Source organism: Perca flavescens, chromosome 24 (genome assembly GCF_004354835.1).
Source record: "Perca flavescens isolate YP-PL-M2 chromosome 24, PFLA_1.0, whole genome shotgun sequence".
Taxonomy (NCBI): Eukaryota; Metazoa; Chordata; class Actinopteri; order Perciformes; family Percidae; genus Perca; species Perca flavescens.
The window spans coordinates 10,357,069-10,377,868 of NC_041354.1; the positions used below are offsets into that span (position 1 = coordinate 10,357,069).

Genomic DNA, 20,800 nt, shown 5'->3' on the forward strand with positions numbered 1-20,800 from the left:
GCTTCAAGTGCTGATAGCATTTTATGTATGGAAGACTCCTGTAGATGCAAGTCTCTCATTATCTTCCAGCTCTCGCAGTCCTTAATGCTCTACGTTATGTTGTAAAACTGTTCAATATTTGCCGAAATGCAGGACCAATGTGGTTACAGGTAGATGTCAAAGGAAGTGATGGCTTGTGTTCATGTTGTATTGTTACTCTCCGAACGCTGTTCAAAGTGGTTCACTTTTGTTTAACCATCTTGATAAAGTAGTGGCTTTCCAGATGTTGCTTCATGTTTTACATGAAATAAATAAAGAAGTATTGCAAAGCATGAGGCTTGAGTTTATTTTACATATAATAAGTGTGTGGCAGTGTTAAAAGCTTTTTAATCTCCATTTTAATCTCCATTCCAGAGTTAGTTGTGTTTATCTTGTGCTTTAAGGCTCAATATTGAAAGTTATAGGTGTTAATGTTTTGAAACTATTCTTGGACATTTTAACATACATAAAGGTTTATATGAAATGAATAAGTGTTTCAAATGTCTACAGTATGGCCTCATTAAATGTTCTTCTTTAGCTGTCTTAACAACTGTGAAAGGGCCTTTGATGATATTATTTTGACAGGATGTCAGCTTCCATTCAGCTCAAAGTGTCTGACTGGCAAACCGGGATGTTATTGTTTTGAATACATTTATCCCACAAGCTGGGCCGTTCAATAAAAGGAACCACTATTAGTTTAGACACCAGCAATTTGCTCTGAAACACTGTGGGAAGGATTCATTTGTTGCACTCTATGTGGTTTGTTCACACTACCCAAAGATGATGTAAAACAGCCTGTGGCTTGTTTATTGTTCAGGTTTGGTTAGCTGTCACCCTGCCTGGCTAGAGGTTTTAAATCAAGACCCATTTCATTCTGTCTCTTATAATAATAATAATAATAATAATAATTAAAAAAAAAAGTCACTACGTGCTTCACAAGTTAAAAAGATTTCATTTCAACAGTGCAATTAAACAAAGCCAGGCAAATTAAAGTACAGAGAATGAAATCAAATAAAATGTACCACAATAAGATAAGAGTGTCAAACTAAGGACATTGCTTTTATTAATATTACAATTAAAATTTTGAATTTGATTAAAATCTAATAAAAAAAATCAACAAAGGGTTCATTAGGCAAGAGGAACTGTGACTGAATAAATATGAATATGTCTATTTACCCAGAAATTGTTGTAAATTGGGTTTGCTCGTCAGATGTTTTCGATTTTAATTATGTTCTGCCCCTTCTCCCCCCCTAATTTTTTTATTCAAATCTGCATCCTTGGTTTGTATAGTTTTGAAGCCTTGGCCTGAGCCTCCGTTCTGGCGTTAGGTTGAAAGGCTCATGGGGAGGTTGTGGAGCTGTCAGATCGCGGCATCAGTTGATTTACTGGAGAGAAATGTGACACATCAGTAAGAACACTGAGGGCTTATCTGAGGCTGGGAGCTAGGTACCATTTGGTGGAGAACGGTTCCCACGCACTTCATATTATGGCTCTGTGCTACTTTTTCCCTCTTACATGTCGCCTCATCCTGTTGTTCTTTCTCTCTCCAGCGTTGAGGCCAGGGATGTCAGAGTTCTCTCATCCAGGAGTGAAGGATTTCTCCCAGCTGGCACTGGACCTGAGCAGAAACCAGCTCATTGTGGGAGCAAGGTGACAAATAACTAACACTCAAAGCAGACAACAGTCAAACAGCATCAAGTCAACATATAATGTTGAATGAAATCATTACTAGCATATTAAACCCTCTGCAGTGTGTGTCCTCTTAACATGAAAAATCTCTTTTATAGAAACTTCCTCTTCAGACTGACTTTAAGCAACGCCTCGCTCATACAGGTAATGCCATTTTTAAAATGAATGTACGATTGAAAAGAAATCTGCTTTTACTTGTTTTTTTGTCTCCCATATAAATACATTAACATATTTTTTGCCTAAAGGAATAGCTCGGCATTTTGGGAAGTTTGCATATTTGCCGACTTGCTGAGAGTCAGATGAGAAGATCAATGTCTGTACATTAAATATGTAGCTGGAGCCAGCAGCTGGTTAGCTTAGCTTTGCATAAAGACTGGAAGCAGGGAGCCAAAGCTGCCTCATAATGAATGCTACATCCAAAGTGTAAAAAACACACGCTGTGGTTTTGTTTGTGGGTTGTGCGCTAGACTATTTTTTCCGCTGGAAGCAGTGACTTCTTGCAGTTAACACTTTGTTTTGGGTTTTTACAGATTAAACACACTATTGCTATATGTTAATTAGTGTATTCTCATCTTACTCTCAGCAACAAAGCAAATACGTGTTTTTCTCAAAATGTTTAACTATTCCTTTAAATTTTGCACAAATGTTCTACGTGTATTTTCTGATTTACTTATTACATGTTGCGTGAAATGCAGCTACCTAAACTCCTGTCGGTGCTGAGATGCTGTCAATGTTAATTTAGTTGCAAAGAAACCAAAATATTTCTTTTGTGTTCCCCAGGCGACAGAATGGGCACCCGATGAAGACACAAAGCGCTCATGTCAGAGCAAGGGGAAGTCTGAGGTAGTGTGTCGTGTCATAAATACAGAAGTCTTTGTTCACTTTATTCATAATGTGGTCAACTAAAATGACGTTTTATTAACGACCAACCAAACTGAGTTGCGGAGTGTTTGTCTGCAGGAGGAGTGTCAAAACTACATCCGGGTTTTGCTGATAAGTGGGACAACGCTCTTCACGTGTGGGACCAATGCTTTCACCCCAGTCTGCATAACCAGGCAGGTTGGTATATCATGAGATGTGATGAAGCAAGTTACCAGCTAGATCAGGTTTGAGCCATGGGGATTATCCACCATCAAAATGAATCAAAAGGATTACTACTTATAACCCAATCACCACAGAATCTCAAGAACATTTCAAGCCTCTGCAAGATAATTTGTGCAGCATTTATGCTCGAGAAATATCTTCATGTATTACTAACTTTCTGAAATAATCGATTAGTCGTCCCATCGTTTCAGCCCTAGAAAGGAGGCCCTTTTTTTGCAATGTATGCTCATAAATAATCTTCATGATCCCGAAAAGTAGTAATATAAATTATCCACCCTTCACCATCACAAAAGTTAAGTAAATGAATGTAATTATTGGTTACAAATGTAGTTGGCAACCTGCAGTGCAAAGTGAATACTTTGCAGCAGATTCTCTATTAATTATTTGTTGTGAATTCACTTCACCGTTTACACTTCCTGCCAGATTGTTAACATCAGTGAGGTGTTGGACACAGTCAACGGCGTTGCCAGATGTCCCTACGACCCGCGCCACAACTCCACCGCCATGGTAACAGAGAGGGGCGAGTTGTACGCTGCTACGGTGATTGACTTCTCAGGACGTGACCCCGTCATCTACAGGAGCCTGGGCAACATGCTGCCACTGCGCACCGCCCAGTACAACTCCAAATGGCTCAACGGTGAGCAAAGCACCACACTGACTTGTCCTGCCCCATGTCTCTGTTTGTGGGTAACATATACTTCCATATCTTTTCTCTCCTCCTCATGTGTCTTTTAGAGCCTAATTTCGTGTCTGTTTATGAGATTGGTCGGTTCGCCTACTTCTTCCTGAGAGAAACCGCAGTTGAAAACGACTGTGGGAAGATAGTGTTCTCTCGCGTGGCCCGGGTCTGTAAGAACGATATGGGTGGACGTTTCCTTTTGGAGGACACCTGGACCACCTTCATGAAGGCCCGACTCAACTGCTCACGCTCAGGAGAAATCCCCTTTTACTACAACGAGCTGCAGAGCACCTTTTACTTACCAGAGCAGGACTTGATCTACGGTATCTTTACCACTAATGTGTGAGTAATGTTCATTAATTACACTCTCTATATAGGCTGGCGTTTAAAGGCCCTGAACACCCACACAGGTGTTTTCAGTTCATCTGGCTGATTGGACCTCTTCCCAGGACTGTGTGGGTGTGTCTAGACACAGTTACAGTTTTTGACGTCACACACACACATAAACAACAATGGCGACCCCTGTTGATGCTGTACAGATGCCGGTGATTAATGGGGAGAAATAGAAATAAATAGACATTAATAAGCAACATAAAGTAATTCCGCACATTGTAATCAAAACAATACGCATACGATTGTGTACTACTACAGGTTATGTTTATTTATTTTTTTAAGATTATTTTTTGGGGCTTTTCCGCCTTTAATTGACAGGTCAGCTAGGTGAGAAAGGGGAGAGAGAGAGAGGGGGAAGATATGCAGGAAATCGTCACAGGTCGGACTCGAACCATGGACCTCTGCGTTCGAGGTATAAACCTCTAAGTACAACTCTAAGTCGTGAGTCGTGACTTGAAGTCGTAACTTACGGGCTAAAAATTGTGTCTGGAACGCAGCATAAGCTCCACATTGGCTCATTCAAGCCACATTCAGACCCACATTCAACCTGAACAGAGGTGTAATCAGCCAGAATAACTGAAATCACCTGTGTGGGTGTTACAGGTGTTTAAAGCTTATGCTGCTGATACGCTTTACTGAAGATACCGACAACCAGTATTATCACTGTGTTTCAAAACAGTACTTTATTCATGCAAGGGGTGGCATCCAAAATGGCCAAAAAATAATGGAAACTCTCCAGGCCCATTGTAATAATACTACACTAATACATACATATCTGATCATTTTAGTGCTAAAACTTGCTTCTAGGACCAGTTCAGACTCCAAGTACCAATCACATACAAGACTGTTATTTGGTCATGACATGAGGCACTTGGACCATCTATGGAAAGAATTACAAACTACATCAAACCATAAAAGACCTCTGGTCACTCTAAGTAAAGCGTCTGTCTAAATTTTCATTAGCTACAATGAATTAAAAGACAGTTATTGGAAATTCCTGAATGTCTGCATGTAATGTCTTTGTAAATTAATTCTTTCATTTTGTTATCATTTCATAATTTCCATGGGTTCTTTTTTTTTTTTTTTTTTTAAATCCTTAGAAAAAGACACACTTTCACAAGATTACTTCAACATAATTATATAAGTAATTTGAACAAACTACTTTGTATAAAGAGTGGCCCATTTCAAAATGTTTAGTTATTATATGTTACATAACTGGACTAGAATGTATGATGCATTAATGTGTAAGCAGCATTTTAATGTTTTAGCTGATTGAGATTGAGCTAATTATAACTGCTTTATACAGCCTACTGTTGTGTAGTTTATTATTTAACAAGGCGTCATATATCATCATATATTTATAAGTTGATCATGTGTTTTTTATGTAGAAAGTACAGTAATTAGTACAGTGTTTCCCTCTGAGATATTGTGGAGTGAAAGTATGGAGCAAAAGATAAAATACTCAAGTAAAATACAAGTAAGTTGAAATCGCACTCAGGTTTTTTTTTACGTTTTGTATGTCAACGTGTATTTTATCTCCATCTTTGGTATACTTTATTGATAACTGAGATTATAAGCCATTCTCTTTCTTTCAATCTTGCTTTCTTTCACACTGACTTCCTGAGATCTGATAGTGATCACATCCTCCCCTTTTTTTAGGAACAGTATATCAGCTTCTGCTGTCTGTGCCTTCAATCTGAGCTCCATCACCCAGGCCTTCAATGGACCCTTTCGCTACCAGGAGAACCCCCGCACTGCCTGGCTCTCCACCCCAAACCCCATAGCCAATTTTCAGGTAACTCACATATTTAAACAAACTGGATGGACATAGATGTTCTTTTTATGTGAAAACATAGTGTTAAAAAAATGTTAAAAACAGAAAGTTTTGTCCTTTCATAATATTGCAGCCTTCCCTTCAAGGCATTTTTTAAAAGACTGGTACTCATTTCATCTTGGTGTGCTGAGGATAAAGATAGCTTATTGCAGTATAGCACAAAGGAAATTCTTGCTCAGCTCCCTCAAATATAATTCCAACAATAAGTGCTTGGCAAGTTTCCCAACACATACAAAATGCAACCCAAATCGAGCTGCAGGGACCTTGTAGTGACATTTCAGTTTATGTAATCTCTGCATTTCATATGTAATAGTTTGGTTTTTTTTTAATTTAGAAATTTGCATTTATTTAACATATATTTGTGCTATCAGTAATGGCCTTCTGCAGCTCATATTGATATTTCTCTTGGAAAAAAACTTTGTCTTTCAGCAAAAAACAGAGAACAACCTGAAACTATAAACATTCATGAAGGCTCTGTTGCAAAACAAAGGACCTCATACTGACACACCTTATTCGAATGTAACCATTAATGTTCTCACAACCCACTTTGACAAGTCAAATAACCACCATTACACAGGTCTGTTTCTAGCTCGTGCCCTCCCGAAGACATAATAAAATTAGCATCTGAGTGTTTTGTTGATAAGAAAAGACATCTGCTGCAGACTCAGAAACATCAGCCACCAACCTACGTTCTTAACATGCGACACTAATCCCTCAGTGTGGCACACTGGAGGAGGGAGGCCCCGGTGGGAACCTGACGGAGCGCAGCCTCCAGGATGCCCAGCGACTCTTCCTCATGAATGATGTGGTCCAGCCGATCACCATCAACCCTCTGCTCACCCAGGACAACCTGCGCTTCTCCAAGCTGGTGGTGGACATTGTGCAGGGCCGAGACACCCTCTACCATGTCATGTACATCGGCACCGGTGAGCGAGAGGGCAGAGAGCTGGGGCAACAACAACAAAATTGTAGTGCTGTAGATCATTTTCATCTCAGAACCTCTCTCCTTGTTCATCTTGTCCAATCAGAATACGGCACCATCCTAAAGGCTCTCTCCACAACCAATAAAAGCCTTCAAGGCTGCTACCTGGAGGAGCTCAGGCTCCTCCCTCAAGGGCATATCGGACCAATCAAGAGCCTCCAAATCCTCCACAGTGACAGATCTTTGATTGTTGGGCTTGATGACAGGCTGGTGAAGATCCCCCTGGAGCGCTGCTCCAGCCATCCAACTGAACGGTATGATCCAATAGATCATCAAAACTGCAGCATCAAATATGATGTCAGCTTCCAGAGCATTTTTTCTGAAAAGTAAGTTGCTTTCAGATAATGAGAAGAAGATATAATTTATATTTATATAAGATATAATAGAAGGAAACTAGTGACATTGGATTAACAAAAATGGCAGATATAACAACATAGATATGGTTTAATTAAAATATTTAAAGTATAAAGCAAATGCAAATAATTTCTGCAGTGGATCATTTAGTAAAAGTTGCAGTTGTTTAAATCTGGGAGCCGGCTCACTTTGTGGGTTCACTGCTGCTATTGTGGTGGTGAGTGTGTAAATGCACTAACTCAAGTTGAAAATACTTAAAAAGATTGATGAACGTCGTGCCATTAAAGAGACAAACGCGTGTGGGTGGCCAAGTCTGAAAGGCCTGCGATAAACGCTGACAAAGATGATTATGTTAAGAGCCCAGTTTATTTTCCTTGTAAAAAACTGTCAGTCCAATCAGTCCATAGTTTGGGCAGAATTTAGAGCAAACATTACATAAGCAGGTACAGTATTTAATGACTTTGTTGAGGCAACCAGAATATTTTGACAACCTTACAGAATCTTGTATGATGTCTCAGTATCAGTCCCTCCAGCAGCTCTCCTACTTGAAACACAATACAAGTCCTTTAATACAGAGAAAACAATGATTATCTTAAAACATCCTGCTGACTGTACACTGTGGAAATGTGCAGACTACTAGAGTTTTTTTTTTTTTCATTTAGCAAACAAGACTGTATTGCAGAGAAACTTGATAATTCTGCAACTGAAACAATTACTGACTAGTTGTCTGCACTCATATTAGTCATTGCATGGAAGCTCGGGACCCTTACTGCGGCTGGGATCACAAACAGAAGCGCTGCACCACCATCGAGGAGAGCTCCAACATGAACCAGTGGACTCAAAACATTACTGAGTGCCCAGTAAGAGACACACACACACACAAACACACACACACACACACACACACACACACACACACACACACACACAGTTAGTCTGGTGTATTGGTCTTTACTTTATACAGTATATTTAGAGTTAATGAGAAATGTCTAAAAAGCATTCCTTCCTCTTTGATTTCCATGGGGTTATTGACAATGGTAAAACACTTCAGCAGTCTTAACATTAAATTCATTATCATTTGTATACAGCTGTATATTAGGTAAATATATTGTGGTAATATTTAACAATTACAGCACATTAAGCTTTAGGTTTAGACCAATTTGGTGCATTTTGCAAATGTGACTTATTTACGTGCATATGGCGTGGACTTTAATCCCCTTAAATCCTCTCGGAAGGTGAGGAATCTGACACAGGATGGCGGTTTTGGTCCTTGGGCGCCATGGCAACCTTGTAACCACGATGACGGCGAGGGCTCCATCAGCAGCTGTGTGTGTAGGTCCCGCTCTTGTGACGGACCTTTAGCCCAATGTGGTGGGGTTGAATGTAAAGGCGCAACTATCCAGGTGGCAAACTGTTCCAGGTACAGTCTCTTTATGCAGATATTCTAACAACGAGTAATCTTCATTACTTTACAGATCAGTTCCACTCAACTGCTGACTTCATAACAGGGCAAAGCTAGCCTAATACATCTATATTACTATAGTTAAATAGTTAAATCAGTACAACCTTACTCCTCATCAGTTTATAATGGACTTATTAAGTGTTTAAAAGTGGACAAGTTGGAAAGACAGTGAAGCTAGTTGCGTAGCCTGTGATGTGAGTTGAGTTAATTGTTAAATATGTGGCTCTTAATCTTGAGTTGTCGTTGCTAACGAACTGGAAACAAGGTTGTATGAGAGTGGAGCTTTTGTGTGGCATGAAACACAAATTAATTCCTGATTCTGTTCCTCAGGAATGGCGGCTGGACTCCCTGGTCTTCATGGGGCCAGTGCAGCAGCAGTTGTGGTATTGGATTTGAAGTGAGGCAGCGATCATGCAACAACCCCTCGCCTCGCCACGGCGGTCGAATCTGCGTTGGCCAGGGTCGAGAGGAGAGGTGAGAGTTTCTGCACCATGTAGGAGGTAGAAATGTTGTCATCTATGATAGGAACATACATATTATCACTTTGGATAGTAATGACTTTAGTGTCTCTGTGTTTCCAGGCTGTGCAATGAGAAAAAGCCCTGTCCCCTGCCTGTGTTGTGGACAGCGTGGGGCCCCTGGGCACACTGCAGTGCTGAATGTGGAGGGGGGGTCCACTCCAGGACCAGAACCTGTGAGAATGGCAACAGCTGTCCTGGATGTTCCATGGTATGCAGTGCTTGATTATTCAAGAAATTAGGTTAAGGTATTTAGAACCACACTAAAAAGTATATAAGTTAATTTACAAAAGTAGACGTTCTGCTGTCGGATTCTATATTAATTAAATATTTCACCCCAAAATGTTTGGTATTTGCTTGTCTTGCCAAGAACATCAAACTGTGCTCTCTTCTTTTTGGCTTAATCTCATTCTACTAAACCTGCACTGATATGGTTTATGGTTTACAGTGTATACAGTAAATATTTCAGTATATTCTGTAAAATGATTATGGTTAAATATTCCCTATTGTTTCTGATTGACCACAAAATCTTACAGACTCCAAAAAGTCACAACAGGATAAATTAGTTTAGTCACTTTTATTTAGAGCAGTCACACCTCTTGTTCATGTTTCTCTGCAGATAAGAAATGATTTTAGTTATATTTGGAATAATAGATGCTTAAGGCTTTACTTGCTAGAGCACGGATTATTGGGTTATTAAAATCAATGATTAATCCCCTGCAGAGCATGATTGTGCTCAGGAAATTGTAACCAGCTAGATGTTAGAAGCTTATGTTTTTTTTCTTCTTTTTCTCTTCCTAATTTTTTGACCAAGTCTTTTGTGCTATTTGTTGGCCTGTGGCGCAGCTGCTTGTTTTTACCTGCTGGTAAGAAGCATCACAGAGAGGGGGTAACACACATAGAGCTTTACATTGTCCCTTTCAATAATCCACCTCCTTCCTCACAGAGGCTCTGATCAACAAGTAGTAGTTTCTAGTGCTGCAAAAAGAAAAGGATGCCTCACTGGCTTTCCGCCCATGAACAATGCCAAATGTGTTTCTTGGAACCCAATCCGGAAGAAGTCATTGTGTGTCTGCAGTGAGGTGAAGCCTTTCATGCCTCTTCACAGCCACCAGAAGAGTTTAAGTAGTCCCATCAAACACATTAATTAGCTGCATAGTAAAGTCCCTCCAAAGTCTTTTTATTGTATTTTCAAATACAACAAACAACAGACATATAACAACCCACATCCCACCCACCCGCATCGCACCACTGCTATAAAGAAAAGCAGACAAAAAAAAAAAAAGGGGGGGTGGGTGTACATGTCACATCATACAATGTCATTATAGTCCATCTGTTCAACCAATGTAAGAACAGGTTGCCAGATATTACTGAATTTACTATTATTGCCCTGCAAATAATAACAAATTTGTTCAAGAGTTAAATAGTGCATAACATCGTTGATCCAGTGTTTAAATACAGGTAAATAAATAACGGGAAAATATATCCAGACCTCTGCTGCTCTTCTGCTCCCCCATTAACACTCCTGTGACAACATCACTCCTCTCCTCCAGAACACTAACCTGGCTTCCTATCCCACAACGGATACAGTTTAAAGTCCTTCTGCTCATTCACAAAGCCCTACATAACCAGCCCCCCCCCCTGCTCCAGCACCACACTCCTTCCCGCAGCTTCCACTCCTGTAATGCTAACCTCATGTCTCCACCACTCAGACCTAAGTGCCGGACCTGGGGAGACAGAGCCTTCTTCTCCGTAGCTGCCCCCTCCCTCTGGAACTCTCTCCCCAAACACATCCACGACTGCACCAGTCTGTCCATGTTCAACTCACAAGTCAAAACTCACCATTTCAGAGCTGCTTTTAATGTTGATTAATGTGTGTGTATTTTGAATGTATGATTTTCTTTTTCTTTTTCTATTTGAGTCTTTAAGTGTTGTAAAAAGCGCTATATAAATAAAATGTATTATTATTATTACATTAATGGTGATAAGCTTCCTCCATCCTTTTTTTCCAGGAGTATAAGGCCTGTAATCTGGAGGCCTGCCCTGAAGTGCGGCGCAACACCCCCTGGACCCCCTGGATGCCAGTCAACGTCAGTCAAGATGGGTCAAGGCAAGAGCAGAGATTCAGGTACACCTGCCGGGCGCTTCTCCCCGACCCCCAGCAGCTCCAGCTGGGAAAGAAGAAGATGGAGACCCGATTCTGTCCCAATGACGGGTCTGGAGCCTGCCAGACTGACTGTGAGTACTGGGAATGAACAGGGGACATGTAATGGAAACATCAGCTCAACAAGATTCACCCTCTCACTTCTTGCTCTGCACTTTTATTCACAAATCACAAATGTGGCCATGTTTCCCTCTTTTTGTCAGTTGCCAGCAGGTGTTCTTGGAACATTCATGGAAACACATTTGGTGTGGTCATTACCTGCTAGACTGCATAGCAAGATGCCACCTTAACCTGGGGATAAAATGGCAAATTTGGGGTTTAAATTAGTCTTTATATTTGGAATATACCAATCTAAAAAAATTAAGCCCGGTCTAACTCTACAGATCATTCTAAAACAGTATAGTGTATCTGTAAAACCTGCTGTATAGAATTACATCTGATTGGGCTTTAAAGAGTGCTGCTGGTGGCGGAGCTCCCAGTTTGCCACAATAAACACAGATGGTCTCCTCTAAAGCAGCATGTGGCCAAACTGTATGCAGACACCAATCAGCGGATTGACAACATCACTGGACCATCATGGGGAAGCATGTCCATGTCTGTTCCTTTCTTTCCTTTCATCGAATCCTACAAAAGATATAAAATTCTGTCAGTTTAGTTATTTACTCCAAAATAGCTAAAGCTGACAAGGTGAAAATGTTTTTATTGTTTCATCTCTGTCCCCTTTGAAAGCCTCAGGAAGTACTTCCCATTCATATGTAAATCATTTCTGATTGTGGATGCCTATGTGTGTGTGGCGGGTGTAACGGAAAACTAGTTCACATTTCATCATGGCCCAGATTACACCACACTAATTAATGTTTCATAACAGGCTGTCTGTCTGCTGAGTTTGGAAATAAAAAGATAAAATTCTTTGGTTCGTGTTTGAACTCATCGAAAATTTAGAAGTTTAGATCATTCAGCAGGGTGGCTCAAAAGATGTTGGGATCAACTTCCACTCAGCTGTTTGGGTGAAAGTTTTTTTCTTTTTGAATGAATGTTGTTTTAGTCTTTCTTTTCTCCTTCTTACTGCTCCAGTGCATTGCTTATCATGTCAAAAGGATTTAAAAAAAAAAATCCCTATTCTATTATTTGCTGCGTGTCATCACTATCTAACAAAACAAAAAGCCCAAAATAATTATGTTATATATATATATATATATATATATATATATATATATATAAAATATAAAAGTGTTTTCTGTGTATTTCCAGCTCTGGTTGAAGACTTGGTGAAGACTAGTGGGCGAACTCTGTCCCAGCCCCAAGGTGTGCACTGGGGTTCATGGGAAACATGGTCCAGCTGTTCTCAGCAGTGTTCCAGAGGCTTCCGAACCCGGAAACGTAGCTGCTCAACAGCAGAGGGTAGGACGAACCCCAACGCCTGCGTAGGATCCCCGGTGGAGTATCAGGATTGCAACACTCAACCGTGCCCAGGTGACCGGGAGCTTCTGGCTGTCAGCGTAGTCGCAATAGCAGAATACATTGCATAAATAAAGTTTATTACGTGTGCGTCTTTCAGTGAGTGGAGCCTGGTCTTGCTGGTCCTCCTGGTCCCAGTGCTCGGCCAGTTGTGGGGGAGGACACTACCAGCGGACTCGGACGTGCAGCAACCCACCCCCTGCCAGTGGAGGAGACATCTGTATAGGCCTGCACACTGAAGAGGCGCTCTGTAATACTCATGCTTGTGAAGGTAAATCTGCGTATGGCCACATTATGGAAGGTTTCTATTAGAGATGGCCCGATACCATTTTTATTGATATTATTTCTATTTTTGTTGTCGGTCTGGCTCAGGTTAAACTCTTTGTGAAACATGAACAAACACAAACAATTCTTTTATTATCCAGTCTGTCAAGTCAGTTATAACGGAAAAAAACATAAATAAACTACTTTAATGTAGATTTTCTTTAGGGCTTTATTACGTGGTATCGGATCCGTGCATAATCTCCAGTACTTCCCGATACCGATATCAGCGTTTTAGGCAGTATCGGAGCCGATACCGATACTGGTATCGGTATCGACCATCTCTAGTTTCTATGTAAGGCTCTACCTAATCACAAAATGTGTCTGAAACAAGGGTTGTTAACATAGAGCTTCTTCTTCTTCTTCTTCTTCTTCTTCTTCTTCTTCTTCTTCTTCTTCTTCTTCTTCTTCTTCTTCTTCTTCTTCTTCTTCTTCTTCTTGCCATTTCTTTTTCATTTTCTGATGTTTTGATTTGTACTTTGTTTCCAAAAGTGCTATGCAAGTTAATTGTCATTTATCATAATTGTTACACCGTAAATACACTCCCTAGATTCACCCTGTCTCCCTCGATTAAATAATGCTGTTTGTCTGGATGCTGATATGAAATCTCTCCCACACAGCAAGGGGCGAATCAATATTTGGGTTGAGGTTGTTGGAGCCTATCCTGGCATGCATTGGATGAAAGTTAGAAAAAAAAAAAAAACTGTTAATAAAATAGCCTCAAATTCTACCATTGGCATGTACCTTTTATTCCTTTTGTCTTTCAAAAAAAGAAAGTAGAGATATGGAAAGCAAATTGGTGTTACCAACTTCTCATCTATTTTAAGCTTTTGTTCAATAAACAAAGACACACGGACACTGAACTGTGACTGGCTCTTGATAATGATGAGGACCATTGCACCACTGACTGCAAAATTACATTCTAGTTAAATGCCTTTCTTTTTATTTAGGGGGGCTTTCTTTTGAAGTGGAGATATTTAATATTGTTTGGTATTTGCTGATGCTGCATCTATATCACAGGAAATTAAACAAGAACATAAGGACGCAGAAGCAGATCCCAAAACATCAGCATTTACTGCATGTTACATTTAACAACATGCTAACTTTTCTAACTCAGCCACAAGCAATGGCAGATAACACAATATAATCAATAGTTTTGTTTTTTTTCTCACAATTGTAAACTTATTGTTCTTGTGCCCTTGTATTGTTTCAATCTCAAACTTTTATTATTTCTGTCCACTCTTCATCAGATTGGGGTGAATGGACAGATTGGGGGGACTGTGATGACGAGGGTCTGCAGCATCGCACTCGTCGCTGTGTTGAGGACCAGCAGGCTGAAGCCAGTTTCTGCCAGGGTAACGTCACCCAGTCCAGGCCTTGCCAGCCTCACGAGGTTCCAGGTAAGCACATGCTTTTGTTAATAAATCGCTGGAACAAATTGTTATGCATACAGTAAATTTACTGTTGATTGTTGCTGATTGAAAGCTGGAAAAATCCATTTTGTGTTATTCAAAAGTTGAATCAGACACAGTAAATGCTGACTTGTTCACTCTGTGTAGAAATTAAAAAAATGAATTAATGTAGATGTCAGCATTCTACCTACCTCGAGAACAGTGAAGCCTTTTGAGAGAAATTAACTACTCCTTGTCATTTTTGTTGTTTGATCTTCTGGAGCTGTCGTGATTTCACTTCACTACATTGATGTTTTTTTTCTTCTTCTGTCTCTCCATTTTCATTTCTGTCTGTCTGACTCCCTCCAGTTATTTTACCCGGACAGGAGGACCAGAGCTGTGGAAGTGAGTGAAACAAGAGACGTCTCTCTATTCGGTCTCCCAAAATGACTATACCTTGTTCCAAGCTCACACAAACCTCCTCAATTTCCCACATAAGTTTTTATGCCTTCACTCTCCTGTCGCATCCACAGTAAATCAATATCACTTTGGTTAAATTGCATCTCTTCTTTTACTGATGTGTATCACACTGTTGGTAACACAATTACTTTTGTTTGTGGCTTTTTCCCAATGTGACATGGGATTTGGCAAAAGTGTGGGGTTGGTATTTGTCTTTTAATAAAGTTAGATAGAAGCCAGATAGTGACATCAAGTCCCAGTATGATGGATGTTCCTCTGTTCCTGCCCCACTGGCATAAGGGCCTGTCACATGTTTGTTTTTTGTTTGGAGGTCACAGTTCTGAGACAGAAGGGTTTTTTAAAGGGCTGTCCTTCATAGACTATAGTCCAAGACAAGAAATAATTTAATCATCAATCAAGAAATCAATTAATGTCCTAGGTTCCTAATAAAAGTCAGGTAACATTTTCCCTCGATTTGACACCTCTGAAAACTACAAGCCAGACTACAAAGAAATTTGCTCTGGATATATTCATGGTCCCCAGAGGATGAATTGCAATGTTTACCCACTTCCTGAAAGTACCATCGGTGCACAACTTCCACTTCCACTGTACACAAGAAGTATAAAGAAGTATACAAATCTTAAGGGAGGATTGGCGTTTGTCTCATCCTCTCTCTTTGCCTTTTCCCCCCTCCAACCCCTGTGTCCTCAGCCTTTACTTTGTTCCAGTTAGTAGCCGTGGGCTCAGCCAGTTTCTTTGCAGCAGCGTTACTGTCAGCACTGGCCTACACCTACTGCCATCAACTTAACCGACCATCAGCAGAGTCAGCAGTTATCCACCCCAGCACACCCAACCACCTCACCTACAACAAGCAGGGCAACGCCACGCCAAAGAATGAGAAGTACATCCCCATGGAGTTTAAGGTGGGCTGGTTCAGTTGTGTCATTATATACCTATACCTAAGTACGGCCACCTTAATTAGACAGTTAAAGAAGAGAGTTTCAGAGATTCCGTTTTGGAAAAGTGATTTGTTTTTTGTGCCTTTACAAATACTGTGCCTTTAGGACAAACTCTTTCATTATGTCTCCACACTCCAGACGCTAAACAAGAACAATCTCCACGTGAACGACGAGACGTGCAACCACTTCCCCTCCCCGCTGCCATCCAGCAATATGTTCACCACCACCTACTACCCTCCCAGCCTGAGCAAGTACGACTTCCATCCGGACTCCCCCTGCAGGACCTACATGCACAGCTGAGAGGAGGCCAGGCTCTTAAAACAAAACCGACCCTCTTTACTCACCCATACACCACCATGAAGTGTTTCCTAGTTCAAAAAATACACCAAGATTTGATCAACATTCTCATGTTCCAGTCTAATGTGTAGATCTGTCAATGAGCTCTTACAGGCTCGGTTCACCCAAATTACACTTGTGTTTTGTGATAGCTTGGCAGATGTAGATAGTTTTGGTTTTATTTGCCCCAGGTGTTGAGATATCTTTAGTTTATGGTGCCAACAGAGACTCGAAATTACACTTCAGTTCAGCAGCTCTTTCCAGAAACAGTGTTTCCTTTACATCATTCACAGTTATTACATTATGTGCAGATTTTCATGTATGAGTTGCTACTGCATACATAGAAGTTTAAGGTTAATAGCAGACGCCATGTGCACCATATATAACGATCAATTAGGTGTTCTTGCCCTTGCAGGATTTCTCATTGCATTTGATCAGTTACACAGGCTTAAATATTCATAGTGCATGTTCAACATTAGTGCTGATATGGACCTTGAGTGTCCTTTTTAGTTTTCCACATAGGACTTTTTCAAATACCTGTATTTTCACAGCTGGCAGGCTTGTTGTTCTCCCAACACCTTTGGGATGCATCTGTGTGCAAGCCACAATGACACAACTGCAGAGGCCCACGCTTCGTTCTCTAAATGAAACCAGCACCTAAAGTACAGCTGCTCCCTTCCTCTTACATCACCCACCCTGAGGTGCTGTGTTTGTGCTCAGGGCAGTGTGAGAGCAGGGTAGGACCCAGAGCTCCAGGCATTCAGGTAGACTTCCTGGACAATGCATGTACCTGGATTTCTACCAGACTGAGAAGAGACCCATCTACTGGTTTTTATTTTGGGGGATTTTCCCTTTCCTCATTTTCAGCAGGTGGGTTGTAAGGACTTAGTAATACTGTACAATATTTTTGCTTGGACATCTAAGTGTGGGTTGCCATCGGTAAAGACAAATGAGTTGTAAGAAACATCCCCACACTTCATCCTTCACTTTGTGTGAATGAAGCGAAGAAATTAAGAGACTTAAAGATTTCGAGCTTATTTGCTTTAATGTTAATGTTTAGCCGAATCCACAACTGAAAACAACACTGAAGAGGACATTTCTGACACACCTCACTATGTACTGTACATTGTTAAAATTGTTGGTTGACTTTTCTGTCAGCAGATTGTATGAATTATTTTAAGTGTATTCACAGATGTCACGGTTTGTATTTTTATCTCCTGAAACAAAATGATTTGATTTTGTAAGAACATTTTTTTTTGTCAGTCACACTCATATTTTCCGGATGTTATTGCGTTAAGGTTATTGTTCAAAAATCACCAGATATAAACCTGTTTTTTTCAGAGCCTCTCACCAGAGCATGAACACACCATAAATCAGTCACAAACTTCAGCTGCAGTGCCATTCAACAAAAAGGTAACTCAACAATGTGTATAACTGTGATGGATTAACTTGCTCAAGCAGGTTTCAAGTTTCTACATTTTGTTTTTATAGTGTACTGAAATGAATAGGAAACAATGGCTGCCCAAAGGCAGGACAAACATCTAAAAGACTTTTGTATGTAAAAAAAACGTTCGGCAGCAATGTAAAAAGTTAAAACTTTGAGATTTTCTTTTGATAAAATGCACTGTTTTTGTCAATTAAGGAAAGCATGGCGGACTATAACCATAATCATTTGTATTCTTACATTTCTAAATACAAATAATAATGTGCAAATGATTTGGCTCTCAGTCCAAAAACATGAAGGTTAGGTGAACTAGTTACTCTAAATGGCCCATAGATGGGAGTGTGGATGACTGCCTGTCTATATGTATGTGTTGTGTATAAGGTAACATTACTGGTGCTTGTATAAATATGTTTTTTTCACATTTCTGTGGATTATGAAGGCATTATGCTTGCAAGTGTTTTACATGCTCCCCTGATACAAATTGAGTAATGCCTTCTTTTAGGAGTCAGTAATTTCAGAAGAATTTCCAAGAAGTATCCTTGAAAAAAACATTGTTATTTGAAACAAATTATAGGGAAATGTATTTGATTGACATCATCTTCATTTAAAGCATGTGATGACTTAAATTACTGACGTAAAAAACAAAATGAAACCGTTACACAAGCTCTACTGCTGAAATAGCCCAAAGTAGTGGGCTGAATAAAACAGGACAGTATATTTAAGTTACTTCATGCTGTAAAATGTGTATTGCATATCTTGTGTTTCTAAATTGTAAATACCAAGAAATGGATTCAGGTGTTTCTCACCAATAGCAGTGTGATGTAGCATGAAAGAAACAGCCCTGATAATATGTGTTCACGTTTGGGTGCTTGCGTACAAGTGGCTGCATGCACTGACACTCTTACATGAATATACATATAATGTACATGTTTGTGTAAATTGTACAAATATATGTATTTGGCCTAGACAATGGAACTATTCATTTTTAATGGGGCATCCTCATCTGTGCTGTGATAGAAAAGGTTTTGGATTTAACAACCATTGTCAACGGATACCTAAATGGATTTGACTTGCTCCCAAAATACACTTCTCCTGTTATAATATGATTGATGTGTATTTGATTCAACACTGCCTTTTGGACACTGTGATCTTTTGGTACTCTATATTTTTGTATAATGTACACTGTAAAACAAAGAAAAAAAAGATGAATAAATCAATTTTGGTGCCAATATTGTGGTTATCCATGCTAAAAGGTAAACCGCAATCTTTAAAGAATATTACAGAGTGCTTTTTTTTACATCCCAACCAGTCACTACCTTATCAATATAATATATGTAGCCTATATTTTAGTATTCCTAATCTCAAATATTGGAATTCTGAAAATCATTGAACAGCTGCACAGTAGCTTTATCTCAATAATCTTTGCATCATAGATTTTGGATCTAGACTACTTATAGTGTATAAAAGCATTATAATTATACTAAATTAGTTAAACTTACCATACCTGTGACAGCACTTTCCAACAGCTATCAAAGATGTGGGGAAAAAACAGAAAATATTCCCAATTGAGAACCAACAAAGTGGGCACAAAGATGTAGAGTACATCACCAATAGCTTTTTTTTGTCCAGTCAGACGTTTAACGTGGACTTTTTTTTTTTTCTTCTTTTAAGTGGTTTGACTGATGCACGAGAAGGTGTTACAAGTGTTACAAGGTGCTCTTTTTAGTGACTTTACTCGCTCCGCCTCCATCATGTCTTTAATAATTGAAGTTGCTTGAGAGGACACATGCAGGTAAGTCATCCGGTTCACCATTTTGTCCTCTATACCATGGTGATTATGTTTCTATTTTTCATGTAGGCAGGTCAAGAGATGTTACCTGATGAATAATAGAAGCAATAGAAGGTGGAGGGAACGGCAGTTTGAACAGTCTTTAAATGTAACCAGAAAAACAAAGTAACTGTAATACTGTAAAAAGCAATAACAATGAAGCTCATTTATCATTACAATTAGCACACAAGCTCACAGATATCCCACGTGGGGCCCTACCTTCAGCACGTTGATATGACACAAGGGGCCCGTTTAGTACCTTAGGATGAGTGCCCACATGGACTCCACTTAGCTCTTATTGGTTTATAACCCGTCTTGGCACTCATGGTGCCCACATAGACATACAAATGATGTGTTATAGATGTCTGCATATAGATGCACCGCAAGGCTCAGTTCTTGGAAATCCTGCTTTCCATGGTCGACTCGAGGCTGTAATCCTGTTTGTGTTTCTGTTTGACAATGGACAGGTGGTTCAGCAGTGCAGCCTAATCACGACAGAAACAGTCACATTTTAATTTAAAAGGAACAGTGTCCACCTATCTACTGCCAAATATTTCAAACCAGTTAGTCCTCACATCATTGCTCTGAACAGACTGCACTCCAGTGTTTATTGTTCATAGTCCAGTGAGCAGCACTGCTCTGGTATCTGAGAGTTTAATCTGCTGGTAAAACCACTGGGTCATTCATGCACTACTTATTTATTCATCTGAATGGCTTATTTCCCTCCCATTTAGCAACTATAAAAAAAATTAAGAAAAAGTCCATAAATATTAAACATAACATAGAAGATGCACTCAAGAAAATCCCTCAAAAAAGTTTGTTCCCATTCACACTTGACTTCTGGAGTTTATAGGGGAGGGGGTGTGGTGTTACCATGCAGTACCAATATACATAGCTAAAAAGATGTAATCCTTCCACAATCCTGCTTTAAACTTTGTTAATCCACCACATCCACTCTTAGAAGATTTGTCTGATCAAAGTGTTTCTGAATATGTGAAGACATAAGTCTATGAAACAAAGTGGTTTAATTTGTTTGATGAACAATATACAAAAGCGCTCAGACACATATGTTACCATGACCATTTGGAGCTTCTAGGACTCCGTATATCACATGCCCCTTTTGTACAAGCCACAAATAAAGTTTTTACTTATTTTTGTTATCCGTGCCTCTGGACCATGAGGTTAAAGGGATTCATCCACAGTCAGGCAACAAAGTGGTTTATAGGTTCAACAGGAGGAGATGGTTATTTAAAGCATAGTGACTAAGATATTTTGAGGCTGTCCATCTAACTGCTTTGTTGGCCAGGTTAGTGCAGAGACACTCAGGTAACGTGTAGAAAAAGCAACCTGCGGATGTGGAGCACTCAACGTCCCACATGTCTGAATAAGTAGTGGAGATGGATGGAG

The 20,800-nt window shown here is 39.8% G+C and overlaps 1 protein-coding gene across 5 annotated transcripts in view; it reads left to right on the forward strand.

The window, feature by feature from the left end:
- The window catches only part of LOC114551201 (semaphorin-5B), a 34,186-nt gene extending 15,433 nt beyond the window's left edge, over positions 1 to 18,753 (forward strand). For 4 of the 5 annotated variants that reach the window (XM_028572365.1, XM_028572366.1, XM_028572367.1 and 1 more), the window contains 20 exons: positions 1,569 to 1,668; positions 1,806 to 1,851; positions 2,488 to 2,550; positions 2,668 to 2,766; positions 3,235 to 3,448; positions 3,547 to 3,832; positions 5,543 to 5,678; positions 6,436 to 6,643; positions 6,746 to 6,953; positions 7,796 to 7,913; positions 8,289 to 8,473; positions 8,846 to 8,989; positions 9,097 to 9,244; positions 11,046 to 11,271; positions 12,449 to 12,670; positions 12,756 to 12,926; positions 14,227 to 14,376; positions 14,737 to 14,772; positions 15,538 to 15,749; positions 15,924 to 18,753. In XM_028572365.1, the coding sequence (XP_028428166.1) occupies positions 1,569 to 1,668; positions 1,806 to 1,851; positions 2,488 to 2,550; positions 2,668 to 2,766; positions 3,235 to 3,448; positions 3,547 to 3,832; positions 5,543 to 5,678; positions 6,436 to 6,643; positions 6,746 to 6,953; positions 7,796 to 7,913; positions 8,289 to 8,473; positions 8,846 to 8,989; positions 9,097 to 9,244; positions 11,046 to 11,271; positions 12,449 to 12,670; positions 12,756 to 12,926; positions 14,227 to 14,376; positions 14,737 to 14,772; positions 15,538 to 15,749; positions 15,924 to 16,085 (3,134 nt within the window). In that variant the 3' untranslated portion in view covers positions 16,086 to 18,753. The remainder of the gene's footprint in view (positions 1 to 1,568; positions 1,669 to 1,805; positions 1,852 to 2,487; positions 2,551 to 2,667; positions 2,767 to 3,234; positions 3,449 to 3,546; positions 3,833 to 5,542; positions 5,679 to 6,435; positions 6,644 to 6,745; positions 6,954 to 7,795; positions 7,914 to 8,288; positions 8,474 to 8,845; positions 8,990 to 9,096; positions 9,245 to 11,045; positions 11,272 to 12,448; positions 12,671 to 12,755; positions 12,927 to 14,226; positions 14,377 to 14,736; positions 14,773 to 15,537; positions 15,750 to 15,923) is intronic. The other variant, XR_003691865.1, reaches the window with a different exon arrangement.
- Positions 18,754 to 20,800: the final 2,047 nt, after the last annotated feature.